General features: G+C 42.9%; 1 protein-coding gene and 1 long non-coding RNA gene across 3 annotated transcripts in view; one reads left to right on the top strand and one right to left on the bottom strand.

The window, feature by feature from the left end:
* Window positions 1–3,432: 3,432 nt before the first annotated feature.
* On the bottom strand, window positions 3,433–13,012 carry LOC132657295 (uncharacterized). Its single transcript, XR_009595219.1, has 2 exons — window positions 11,950–13,012; window positions 3,433–6,546 (listed from the first exon to the last, which is right to left on the bottom strand). It is a non-coding gene; the product is annotated as an uncharacterized LOC132657295 (long non-coding RNA).
* The window catches only part of GMPS (guanine monophosphate synthase), a 78,490-nt gene continuing 77,661 nt past the window's right edge, over window positions 12,714–13,542 (top strand). Inside the window, exon 1 of one of the 2 annotated variants that reach the window (XM_015092578.4) lies at window positions 12,714–13,040. In XM_015092578.4, coding sequence (XP_014948064.1) covers window positions 13,014–13,040 — 27 coding nt within the window. In that variant the 5' untranslated portion in view covers window positions 12,714–13,013. Of the gene's footprint in view, window positions 13,238–13,542 lie in introns of both variants that reach the window. The other variant, XM_060394377.1, reaches the window with a different exon arrangement.

The raw sequence follows: 13,542 nt of genomic DNA, 5'->3' as shown, positions 1-13,542 counted from the left end.
TTAAATGGAATCGTACAATATGTAGCCTTTACGTCTGACTTCTTCCAATCCACGTAATGCATTGGGATTCATCCATGTTGTTGCCTGTATTGATAGTTCCTTCCTGTGTACCTCCCCCCAGCCCCGCCTTTTTTTTTTTTCCTGAGTAACATTTCATTGTGTGAATGTACCAGCATGTGTTTATCCATTCACTAGTTCAAGAACATTTGGATTATTTGCAGATTTTTGGTGATGAAAGTCACTATAAACCCTTGCATACAGGTTCTTATGTAAATAAAGTTTTCATTTCTTGTGGGCAATTACCTAGGATAGGATTGCTGAGTTGTATGCTATGTGTATGGCCTTCCCTGGTGGCTCAGATCATAAAGACCACACCTACAATGCGGGAGAACTGGGTTTGATTCTTGGGTTGGGAAGATCCCCTGGAGGAGGGCATGGCAACTCACTCCAGTACTCTTGCCTGGAGAATCCCCACGGATAGGGGAGCCTGGCAGGCTGCAGTCCATGGGGTTGCAAAGAGTTGCACCCGAATGAGCGACTAAGCAGAGCACAGCATGCTATGCGTATATTTAACTTTACAAGATACTGCCAGTGTTTTTAAAGTAGTTGTGTCATTTTGCACTCCTGTCAGAAACATTTTTTCTCTGCTTATTACCTTCTACCTATTTATCCAGTATTGCCATACTTTACTTAAAATTTTTTCTTCTCTCATTTTATGGAATTTCAGAAGGCTGGGAAAATGACACCAAAATATTTAAAATAGCATATCATGTTTATTAACTATCTGTACTGCCTATTTTGGGGTTCCCAAGTGGCTCAGTGGTAAAGAATCCATGTGTCAATGCAGGAGATGCTGGTTCAATCCCTGGATCAGGAAGATACCCTGGAGAAGGAAATGGCTACCCCCTCCAGTATTCTTGCCTGGAAAAGCCAATGGACAAACAAGCTTGGCGGGCTATAATCCATGGGGTTGCAAAAGAGTTGGACATGACTTAGCAAGTAAACAACAACAACAACTGCCTATTTTGTGAATTTTGTCTGCACCTTTCTCACTCAGGTCTTGGTAATTTTTATTTTATTTATTATAATGTGCTGCATATATTTTAGAAATTAACATACCTATTCTTCTGCTGTTAAAATTTTCCTACTTTTTGTCATGTTCTAATGTACATGGTTTTAAAAATTAGGACAGAGAATATAGTGAAAGTGAAAGTGCTAGCCACTCAGTCATGTCTGATTCTTTATGACCCCAAGGACTGTAACCAGTCAGGCTCCTCTGTCCAAGGAATTATCCAGGCAAGAATACTGGCGTGGGTTGCCATTCCCTTCTCCAGGGGATTTTTCCAACCCAGGATTTGAACCTAGGTCCCCCACATTGGAGGTAGAGTCTTTATTAGTTGGGTACCCACAATTTGCTAGGCAGTGGAAGTGATGAAATTCCAGCTGAGCTATTTCAAATCCAGAAAGATGATCCTGTGAAAGTGCTGCACTCAATACACCAACAAATTTGGAAACCTCAGCAAAGGCCACAGGACCGGAAAAGGTCAGCATTCATTCCAATCCCAAAGAAGGGCAATGCCAAACAGTGTTCAAACTAATGCACAATTACATTCATTTCACATGCCAGCAAGGTAGAAGAACTAATGCTTTTGAACTGTGGTGTTGGAGAAGACTCTTGAGAGTCTCTTGGACTACAAGGAGATCCAACCAGTCAATCCTAAAGGAAATCAGTCCTGAATATTCATTGGAAGGACTGATGCTGAAGCTGAAACTCCAATACTTTGGCCATCTGATGCAAAGAACTGACTCATTGGAAAAGATTCTAGTGCTAGGAAATATTGAGGGCAGGAGGAGAATGGGACAACAGAATGAGATGGTTGGATGGCATCACTAACTGGATGGATATGATTTTGAGTAAGCTCCGGGAGTTGGTGATGGACAGGGAAGCCTGGCGTGCTACAGTCCATGGGGTTGCAAAGAATCGGACACGACTGAATGACTGAACTGAACTAAATGTATCACAATGAGCATATAATGAGGCTCAAGCTCCACTGGAAGTCAATCTGCCATCTTGGACCTAGTTGGTTTTAACTAGGTTTTGTCATGTCCTATGGCTATGTCATTCTTCTAAAAGTTGTGCCCTGCCCTTTTCTGTCCTGTTTCAGATTCAAGCTCTTGGTTACAAATTAAGCACATAATATATGTGAAACTGAGATCCCTTAAAACCAAGTTCCCCTGTCAAATTTATGATTAACCTCTCTACCCAAAACTTGATTCCTTTTCTTGTCCCACTCCTGATCCCCCTCAAGATTGAGGAGTATTAAAGAAAAGGGGGGGATTGAAACTGAGCAGGATCCTGGGGGCCCTCCCAAGTATAGTACAAAGTCCCTTCATGCCCCCAGTTCTTTTTTTTAGGAAAAAAATAAAAAGGCTTTGTCCTCCTAGGCCTTCCCCGAATTCCAAAGAGCAGACTGGAGCAGTTACTAATTAAGGAAGTGAAGGAAACAAAGGATAAGCAGTCAAGAAACAATGTTTAGCAATAAAGCTGTCTTATTTAACAGTCTGACGCACATTTTCAGTTGTTCTGCAGGAACTAAGACCCCTACCAAGGCAGAGGATTGTGATTACCTTTTGAGCACAAGAACTAGACCCCAGACTAGTGGAACCAGAAAGTTGATGATCCAGATTCCTGAAAACATCTGTTACCACCAACCAATCAGAAGAAAGTCATGTACCCTCAAGCTCTCACCCTAAATGTTGCCTTTAATAATCTTTCCCTGAAAGCCATAGGGAAGTTCAGGTTCTTTGAGGATAGTGGTGGTGGTTTAGTCCCTAAGTGGTGTCCGACTCTTGGTAACCCCATGGACTGTAGCCTGCCAGGCTTCTCTGTCCATGGGATTTTCCAGCAAGAATACTGGAATGGGTTGCCATTTCCCTCTCTAGGCTTTGAGCATGAGTTTCCTGTTTTCTTTGAATGGCTTCTGCAATAAACGCTGTACTTTCCTTTACCATAACTCAGTGTTATAAATTGCCCCTACTCTGTGGCAGGTGAGTAGCCCCAAGTTCAGTTCAGTAACACATGTGTAAGTATTATGATGCCTATTGCCAGAACTCTAAACTCATGGACATTATAAAAGGTGATTTTGATATATGAAAACAGCTTAAAGTCCTAAATTTTAAAATTTCATGTAAAGTGTTATCATCAATTATACAAAAAGTATAAGTATGAAAGCATACTACATTCCAAAACCTGAAGAGCTTCATTTTCTTCACCCTCACTGTGAGCTATTTTCTAAGTTACCATGTTTCATTCTTATATTTTGTTTTTAATATATGAACACTCCAACAGCAGCATTATTCACAATAGCCAAGATGTGGAAGCAACCCAAATGCCCATGGACAGTTAAATGGATAAACAATAATACATATATATTTTTCATACAAAATAGAATTTTATTCAGTCTTAAAAAGGAAGGAAATTCTGTCACATGCTACAACATGGTTGAAACTTGAGGACATTACGCTAAGTGAAATAAGCTGGTCACAAAAAGACAAATACTGTATGATTTCACTTATATGAGGTATTTAAAGTAGTCACATTCATAGAAACAAAAAATGCAATGGTGGTTATCAGAGGCTGAGAGGAGGAAGAAATGGGATGTTGATTTTTGCAGAATGAAAAAGTTATGGAGGTCTCTCTGTTGCACAACAATGTGACTATATTTAGCACTACTGAATTGTACATTTAAAGATGGTTAAGATGGTAAATTTTCTGTTATGTATTTTTTAAAACCACTGTGCTGTGCTTAATCACGCAGTTGTGTCCAACTCTCTGTGACCCCACAGACTGTAGCCTGCCAGGCTCCTCTGTCCATGGGGATTCTCCAGGCAAGAATACTGGAGTGGGTTGCCATGCCCTCCTCCAAGGGATCTTCACAACCCAGGGATTGAAGCCAGGTCTCCTGCATGGCAGGCTGATCCTTTACCATCTGAGCCACCAGGGAAGCCCAAGAATACTGGAGTGGGTAGCCTATCCCTTTTCCAGGAGAAATTCCCGACTGAAGAATAGAACACGGGTCTCCTGCATTGCAGGCGGATTCTTTACCAGCTAAACATTCTTTACCAGCCAAGGATTCTTTACCAGTTGAGCTACCTGAGAAGCCTTTTAAAACCACAAATAAATACATAAACAATGGCTTCCCAGGTGGCTCAGTGGTAAAGGATCTGCCTGCCAATGCAGGAGACATGGGTTCCATCCCTGGGTGGGGAAGATCCCTTGGAGGAGGAAACAGCAACTTACTCCAGTATTCCTGCCAAGGTAACCTCATGGACAAAGGCACCTGGTGGGCTATAGTATACAAGGTTGCAAAGAGTTAGACACTACTGAGCAACTGAGGCACCATGCATGCACACAAATATATAAGCACCCAGTGAATTTGTTAAGGATAACCAATTTTAAAAAAATCCACCAAAATCATGGCACTGCAAACAGCTGAAAGAAACAGTGGTAACAGGGCCATTGCTCTGTTTAGAAAGTACCAAGTGATATGTGGGTTTTGAAGATTGTCTGGCAGTGTATATTTTGAATGTTTAATAAACAATAAAAGATTACAGCTCACTGACCTGGTTTGAATCTCAGTTCTGTGGTTTACTGGCTGTATAACCTTAGTCTGTCAATGTTTTCTCACTCATAAAAGGGCAACAAGCTGATGATAATAGTATCCATCTCACAGGACTGTTATGAGGATTAAATGAGTTGATATATGTAAGAAATTTAGCACAGTGCTTTGGCATATAACGTGCTATGTAAGATTTACTGCTACTACTGTCAACTACAAATTGGCACTTGCCATCTACTTCTATTATATTTAAGTCACGTGCTGCTGGGAAGCGGCGGTGGCAAAAACTGGCAGCACAGGTCTTCAGACATATTTTCAGGAGCCAATTTTATGAGTCCAATTCTTTCATCTCTTCATATATACAAAGGCACTAAAATCCTTCAAGGTGATGACTTTTCCTCATGACTAAAAGCTTCACAGCACTAGCAGAAACCATCTGAAAAAAATACATGGTTGATGACATGTATTCCCTGTTCACCAAAATCATATATACACTGATCTTCCGCCGGTCTCTTTGGGACAGTTTCTTAGAGCTACCTGAGGTGCTGTCTCCTGGCTCTGAAGTCCTCATTTTGCTTCAAATAAAACTTAACTTGCAACTCTCATGTTGTGCACTTTTTAAAAGTTGACACTACTATTGTTACAGGTTTTCTTCATTAGAAGTTTTAAAAACTTTTCAAAGGCAAAAGGTGTATTCCTCCTTTTCCTAGAGATGAAGAAGAGACAGGATTTGCCTGAATCAATTCTCACCAGGAGACTGGTTCAACTCTAAGAGAAAGGGACGAAAATTTGAGAGAATAGTTGAGACAGAGAGCATGACAGGGGTAATCAATAAAAATATAATTATGATAATATCATTCAATGATCTGCTTTAGTAAAACATGACATTCAAAAATATGCCTGTATCAAATATGGGTGGTTATTTCATTACACTGTCATCTGTTGCTTCATGAAAGGATTAATTGTAAGAGTTTTAAACAATAAATTTTATAAAGTATTTTTTTTCATTTATTATTTTAAACTTATAGCAAAGTTGCAATAACAGTACAAAGAGCTCCCATAAACCATTCACTTGGAGTATTCAAGGTTTGCCAACTGACCCAGTAATTGATTGATTGATTGCCTTTGCTCAGTTGTATCCGACTCTTTGCGACGACCCCATGGACTGTAGCCTACCAGGCTCCTCTGTCCATTGGATTTTCCACAGTAGTACTGGAGTGGATTGCCATTTCCTTCTCCATGGGATCTTCCCGACCCAGGGATCAAACCCAGGTCTCCTGCATTGTAGACAGACGCTTTACCGTCTGAGCCACCAGGGAAGACCCAGTAATACCCTATAGCGAAAGATTTCGATCTAGGTGTGTAAATTTCACTAAACTGTCACGTCTCTTTATTTTCCTTCAACCTAGATCAGTTCCTCAGACTGATTTTCATTTTCTAAGATCACTAGCTGATTATATTTTCCAAGCATTGTACCACATTTGCAGTTCTCATATTCTTCCAGAACCTGGAAGAGCCTTTCAACTTATTCCATGAATACAGTGCAGAGAAATAAACTGTAACTCTCAAGGCTAGACAGAAAAGGTCACGCAGCTTCTTCCTGGCTCTCAAGTAGAAGACAGACAATTCTTTCTGTCCCTATGTGTGTCTCTTTCACACACACTCATACCACACTCATACTCCCTGGGAATCCTGAGCTGACTCATAGGAAATCCAGGTACCATGAACTGTGGTAATGGGGAGACCACAGAGAGAAAGATGCCAGATGGGCTGTAACTGTCCTGGCTCTCAGCCATCTGAGTCTCTCAGTTTACGTGTTACAGATGTGTGAAAGCCTTCACATGGGACTAGCTCCCAGCCTTTGACCACTTCTAGCTGAGGTCCAGTGGAGCTGCGGACATATTAGCGCAGACAACAGCTGCTCCTGCTGAAAGAAAAAAGTGAAAGTGTTAGTCCCTCAGTTGTGTCCGACTCTTTGCGACCCCATGGACTGCAACCCGCCAGGCTCCTCTATCCGGGGGATTCTCCAGGCAAGAATACTGGAGTGGGCTACCATTCCCTTTCTCCAGGGAACCTTCCCAACCCAGGGATCTAACCCATTTCTCCTACATGGCAGGCAGATTCTTTACTGTTTGAGCCACTTACCCTGCCCAAACTGTAATAAAGTCAATGTTATTTTAAACCGTGCTGCAGTCCGTGGGGGTGCCAAGAGTTGGAAACGACTGAGCGACTGAACAACAGCAACAGACAATGTTATTTTAAACCACTGGATTTTAGGGTATTTGTTGCAAAGCAAAGGTAATGGACCAATGATAGACCTGTTAATTTTTGAAATGTGCCTCCATTTGGTTTTGCCTGATGCTTACTCACCCTTAGGTAACACATTTTAGGCAAACACTACTGAAGTAATACTACGGTTGGCTTACTGTCTCCATCAGACGATACACGTTGATTTTTCCACTACTGTTGATGCTAACTTTCATCACTTGAGAAAGGAGGTTCCTCAAGTTTCTCCACTGTAAACTTACTCTTTTCCTTGTATAATTATTATTTTGAGACAATGTAAATAAAACCTGTTCTTGATCCTGCATTTTCATCCATGAATTTTACCATCCAGTGATGTTTCTTGTCTGAATCTATTATTTCTATGATGTTTGCCAAATGATGATCTTTCTAAATTTAATTTTTATTTTATGTTGGTAGATAGTTGATTTACAATGTTGTGTTAGTTTCAGGTGGATAGCAAAGTGATTCAGTTATACATAAACATATATCTACATTTTTCAGATTCTATTCCCATATAGGTTATTACAGAATATTGTGTAGAATTCCCTGTACAGTAGGTTCTTGTTGACTATTTTATATATAGTAGAGTGTACAAATAATGATTTTCTAAATCCTTTGAATTTTATTAGTTGACATATTTAAGAAAGTGTTTTTTTTTTCCATTTACTCATTCATTTATCTTTATCATTATAGACTGGTATATTCTTAATTTATTCAGACAATATACTCTGTTTATCATCACTATTTCAGTATACTGCTCCAGATTTGGCCAGTAAAATTCTTTCTAAGTGAATTCTGTGTCCCTCTGAAATGTTCCTATCATTCTCTGAGCACTTCCTAACTTTCTTGAACAAAAAGATATTCCTGGTCACTTTGTCCCTGCCTCCATCCTGAAATTAGCTATTTTTCCAAGAAGTCCTTATTCCTCTTGCTGGAGACTGCTATTTAGAAACCAGAGTCTGGGTGTTAGGTTTGCTTGTTGCTACTGGGTTGATATTGTTTCCAGGGCTTTTCTGTGGGCAGAAACAAGTGAATGGTAAACATTATAGAGGGTGGTGAGTAATAATGAAGGACAAAGTGTTACCGGAGCAAAACAGAGAAGAGATATCTAACTCAAGACTTCAGAGTTGTGAGGAGGGGACAGAAATATTCTAGACAAGAGATATTTATGTGCAAAAGGCCCAAGTCAAGACAGAACGTGTCACATTTAAGGAATGAAGGCAGTTTACTATGGCTAGAGAGAGAGTGAGAGGGGCAGTGACCAGAGCAGGCTACAAAGTAAACAGGGACTGGCCAAGTCTCCAAATACCAAGCAAGAAATGCTAGAAGTCTGAAGTTTATCCCAAGAGCAATGGGGAGCTATTAAGAAGATTTTGGACAAAGGATTTATGATCAGATTTAGAACAGCTGTTTTCAGAATTTTTTTTTTTTAACTCACAAACTGCCAACATTATTTGGATTATGGAGAAACCAAAAGAATTCCAGAAAAACATCTACTTCTGCTTCACTGACTACACTAAAACCTTTGACTGTGTCAATCACAACAAATTGTGGAAAATTCTTAAAGAGATGGGAATACCAGACCATCTTACTTGCTTCTTGAGAAACCTGTGTGCAGGTCAAGAAGCAATGGTTAGAACTGGACATGGAACAACTGACTGGTTCAAAATTGGGAAAGGACTACCACAAGGCTGTATACTGTCACCCTGCTTATTTGACTTATATAGAGAGTACATCATGTGAAATGCTGGGCTGGATGAGTCACAAGCTGCAATTGAGATTGCTGGGAGAAACATCAACAATTTCAGATATGCAGATGATACCACTCTAATAGCAGAAAGTGAAGAGGAAGTGAAGAGCCTCCTGATGAGGGTGAAAGTGGAGAGTGGAGAAGCTGGCTTGAAACTCAACATTGGGAAGAATAAGATTATGGCATCCAGTCCTATAACTTCATGGCAGATAGAGGGGGAAAAGTGGAAGTAGTGACAGATTTTATTTTCTTGGGCTCCAGAATTGCTGCAGATGGTGACTGCAGCTGTGAAATTAAGGGACACTTGCTCCTTGGAGGGAAAGCTGTGACAGACCTGGACTGCATATGAAAAAGCAGAGATCACTTTGCCGACAAAGGCCCGTCTAGTCAAAGCTATAGTTTTTCCGGTAGTCATAAGGATGTGAGAGCTGGACAGAAAGAAGGCTGAGTGTCAAAGAATTGATGCTTTCTAATGTGGAGACGACTCTTGAGAGTCCCTTGGACTGCAAGGAGATCAAACCAGTCTATCTTAAAGGAAATCAACCCTGAATATTCATTGGAAGGACTGATGCTGAAGTTGAAGCTCCAATGCTTTGGCCATCTGATTCGAAGAGCTGAGTCATTGGAAAAGACCTTGATGCTACGAAAGATTGAAGGCAGAAGGAGGGGGAGGGCAGAGGGTGAGATGCTTAGATGGTATTACTAACTCAATGGACATAATTTTGATCAAACTCCATGCTATAGTTCATGGGGTTGCATAGAGTTGGACGTGATTTAGCGACTCAACAACAATCATCCTAAAAGGGTTTTGAAAAACCTATGTACTTCCTTCTACATTTTAAGCTTATACTTAATATTCTTCATAAACTCAAAAGTTAATTTTTTTGTTAATAGGAGATTTAAAAATATTACATATTTGAAAGATGAAGTGAGATGGCCATGGATTATACCTGAAATATTTTATGACACTCACCAGATCTGAAAAGTCATATAAATTTTTTTTCTGTGGAGTTTCTGAAATGTTTCTTTTTAAAATGTGTTGGTTCCAGCGGGAGGGAGGTTCAGGAGGGTAGGGATATATGTATACTTAAGGCTGACTCACGTTCTTGTACAGCAGGAAACCAACATAGCATTGTAAAGCAATTAGCCTCCAATTAAAAATAAAATTAAGAAAACTCAAATACCAAAAATGTGTTGGTCCCAGAAACCACACAATTACATTTGTAAGAATCAGCATCACTACTCTATGTTGCCTAAGTTGTTGTGAATTCAGGGCAATCTTCACCCTTAACCTTAATAATCATATAACAGTATGATAGGACCAGTAACAGAAGGAAGACATTATAGGTTTGAGATACCTCAATTAATCATTAAAAGACTTCCATTTCTGCCAGAAATGGAGTAAGGAACTGGATGTGCCCTTCTGGGAACAACAAAATGTATGCAACAATGGTTTCGAAATACTGGGTATTGAGCAACAAAGGACAGTGATCTCTGAGAGACAGGGCACAAAAGAGATGAGCCCTTCAATTGCCCCAGCTTACTGCCTTGAAAAATCTCCAGATTAAAGAAATAAAGTTAACCATATCAATAAACACATTTAACTGTAAAAGATACAAACACTCGAATTAAAACAAGACCCAATTATATGCTGTCACAAGAAACATTTAAGCATAAAGACATGAACAGTATAAACAGTTGCAAAAAATATATCAGGCCAAGAACCAATCAAGAAAGCAAAGTTCAATATTTTAATACTGGACAAAGTAAATGTCAGCATGAAGAATATTACTGGGGATCTAAAAAGTATCCTATAAAACTATAAAGGGATCAATAATGACCCTGAACATTTATGGGGCTTTGGTGGCTCAGATGGTTAAAAATCTGCATGCTATGCAGGAGGCTGGGGTTCGATCCCTGGATCTGGAAGATCCCCCGGAGAAGTCAATGGCTACCCACTCAAGTATTCTTGCCTGGAAAATCCCATGGACAGAAGAGACTGGTGGTCTACAGTCCATGGGGTCACAAAGAGTCGGACATGACTTAAGTAACTTAGCACACATGCAAACATTTATGACCCTAAAAACAGAACTTCAAAATACATAAAGCAAAAACTTGTAGAACTATAAGAATCTGATAAAATCACAATTATGTTTGGAAATGTTAGTGTCCTTCTTTCAATACTTGATAGAACAAATGAACAGAAAACTAGCAAGAATAGTCTTGAACAAAGCTGTGCTTTGGACTTGAGTTTAGGACCCACTCTGACACTGAACATCTAACTGGGGGTATACACTATAATAGGGACCTGGGGCTCAGAAGAGAGAGCTGTCATGATAGAGTCTATCAAAGTGTTTTTAAGCAAGCCTGTATTTTTAAATAAGTGCCCTAGGGAAAACAGGTGAGCAGTAAGATGAGAAAAGGGCTAGGAATGGAAATACTGAAGAAAACCAATACTTAAGTTTCCTTCTGTAGGAAAGATACAGGAAGAGCGACAAGAAAAGGTGATGGAGAACAATCATGGAGGTGAAAAGACATCTCTATGGTGCCTCCATTTTCAAGGAGGAACGGGTGAACAGAGTCAAAAGTTGCAGAAGACTTAAACTATAAGGATTGTGGTACATGCTGATGTTCTTAGCCATAAGCACAAGTGACCACTAGAATATATTTAAACTAGGCATTATCTAATACCAGTGAGGCTTAACCAATCCTTAATGCCAGCACATCACATTCTATTCCATTCCAGGTGGCTGCTGATGCACTTCTCCTATTGGTTATGACACTGTTCTCTGGTTTGTTCACTCAGACCTATCAACAGAACACAATCTCTATGGCTTTAGACAGTTCAAGTATCCATTTTTCTCCTCAAAAAAAGGTAAACAAAATACTTTCTTTGAGTCTGAAGTCTAGGAAGGCCTTGGGCCTTTTGTTCATGTAAATGTTTTATTAACAAACCGTCTATTCTTTCCCAGATCAGGAGCCTCTTGAGGGAGAAGCACATAATCTCAAAGAGCCTCAATTTTCTTATTAGTAAAAGAACATCAATCTTACTGCACTACTTCCATGGGATTAGTTAGAATAAAATGAGATTTTGGAAGTTTGGGCTGTCTTACTTTAGCCCTTTAATACCTGGACTAGAGTTTGACACATAGCATGAGCTCAGCAAACGTTGCCTGCATTATAAATGACTGAATGATAAAGGGCTTTGTAAACTAAAGCTGTTGCAAGTGTTATTATTTATTCCCCAATCCTGATTTAGATCCCTAGGTGACCAAATTCAAGGAACTATAATACCTTGCATTGATGGATGCCATGGAGTAGCTGGAAAAACTGCTCCCTCTTCCCCACAAAATATCCAAAACAAAACAAAACAAAACAAGAAAAAACCACTGCTGTGCAAACAGAGCTCCTGTCCTCGGGTTCAGTTTTCCATCAGATTGCCGCTCCCAAACCCCTTCCTTTTGAAAATTCTGCACCCGATGTAGAACTTCTGAGGGACCTAAGTGATCAAATACCACTTTTAAGCTCACGGCTGTCACCGCGAAACTCTTCAAAGCAGCTTTGGCCTCCTCCATGGGCCGCAACCTGAGATGAGGCCGCACCACCCGGTAAGCGTTCCCCAGAGACTCAGCTTCTCTGGAGGCCTCCTTCTCAGGGCCACAAGTCTCTCACAGCCGTCCAAGGCTGCAGGCCGGCCGGCAAACTGCAAGCGGACTGCGTCTTGGGTTTCCATCCAAGGCCGGCTTTAGCGGCCGGGGGCGGGGTAAAGCGCTACAAGCCCTCGAAGCCAAGCCGGCTGCCGGGGGCGGAGGCAGGACAGGGGCAGCTAAGCTAGTTGCCGCCGGCTCCTCCTTCCAAGGGCGGGGCAGAGCGGGGTGCGGGCGGGGCTATGAGCCGCAGGCCCCGCCTCTCGTTGGGCGGGCAGGCTGGAGATCCTTGGGTTTCTTTTCCTGGAGGCGGGCCTCGGCGGTGGGGACAGATCAGGAGGCGGGGCCGGACGCCGAAGTACCCTCCTCCAGAGGCGGGCTTATTCGGTGGCTGCCGCGGCAGCTGCGGGTGTTCGCCGCTCGGCAGCCTAGCCACACGGGCTCTGGCTCCTCCCAGTGGCCGGCCGGGGCGGAAGCAGGAGGCGGGGGCAGCGTGCGCGCTGCTGGTCTGCTCTCCCGCGGCGCTGGGGCCCGCGCTCCGCGGCTGCTGCTCTACTCGGCGCTTCGCAGGCAGCTAGCTGCTCTCCTCGCCTCTTGCCCGTCCGCTCCTCGACCAGGCCGCCTTCTTAGTCGTGGTCCGTGGCGTAGACCCTCGCGGCCCTCTCCCGCCCCGTCTCATCTCTGGTCGCCGCCGCCGCGGCCCCAGCCCCGATGGCTCTGTGCAACGGAGACTCCAAGGTCAGTCTCTGGCGTGGGGGGCCCCTGCCTCACCGCTTCCGGACGGAGGCAAGGCTCCGGGGCCGGGGAGTCACCGCGTGGAGCCCTTCCCTGCTTCCTCCCCCTAGCCCGCCAGCGCAACCCTGCGGCCCGGGCAGCGGCGTGTCGGAGAGCGGGCGGTCGGGGCCTGTGGCTTGTTTTCTCCTCGGGAGCGGCAGGTGCTTTGTTGATTTTTGTCTGCGTGTCGGGGTTCCCGCGCCCGCCGAGCTCTGGGCGTCGGGGAGGGCGTCAGCTTTCCGCGGCCGAGCCCCTGGCCCCCGCCTTCCCGGTGTTGCTATGGGGCGCCCGCGGAGGGCGGCCCGAGAGTGGGGGTAGGGAGGCGAGCGGGTGTGTGTGTGTGTGAGTGAGTGAGTGTGTGTGTGTGAGTGAGTGAGTGAGTGAGTGAGGGGGGCTTCCTCAGCCCTCACCCCGTCCCTTCGGGAGCCGGGGAGCCTTTTGTGGAGCTCTGCGGGCCCGCCGAAGG

The sequence above is a fragment of the Ovis aries genome, chromosome 1 (genome assembly GCF_016772045.2).
Source record: "Ovis aries strain OAR_USU_Benz2616 breed Rambouillet chromosome 1, ARS-UI_Ramb_v3.0, whole genome shotgun sequence".
Lineage (NCBI taxonomy): Eukaryota > Metazoa > Chordata > Mammalia > Artiodactyla > Bovidae > Ovis > Ovis aries.
Note: the sequence above shows the minus strand (reverse complement) of the source record. Positions and strands in the feature narration are given on the sequence as shown.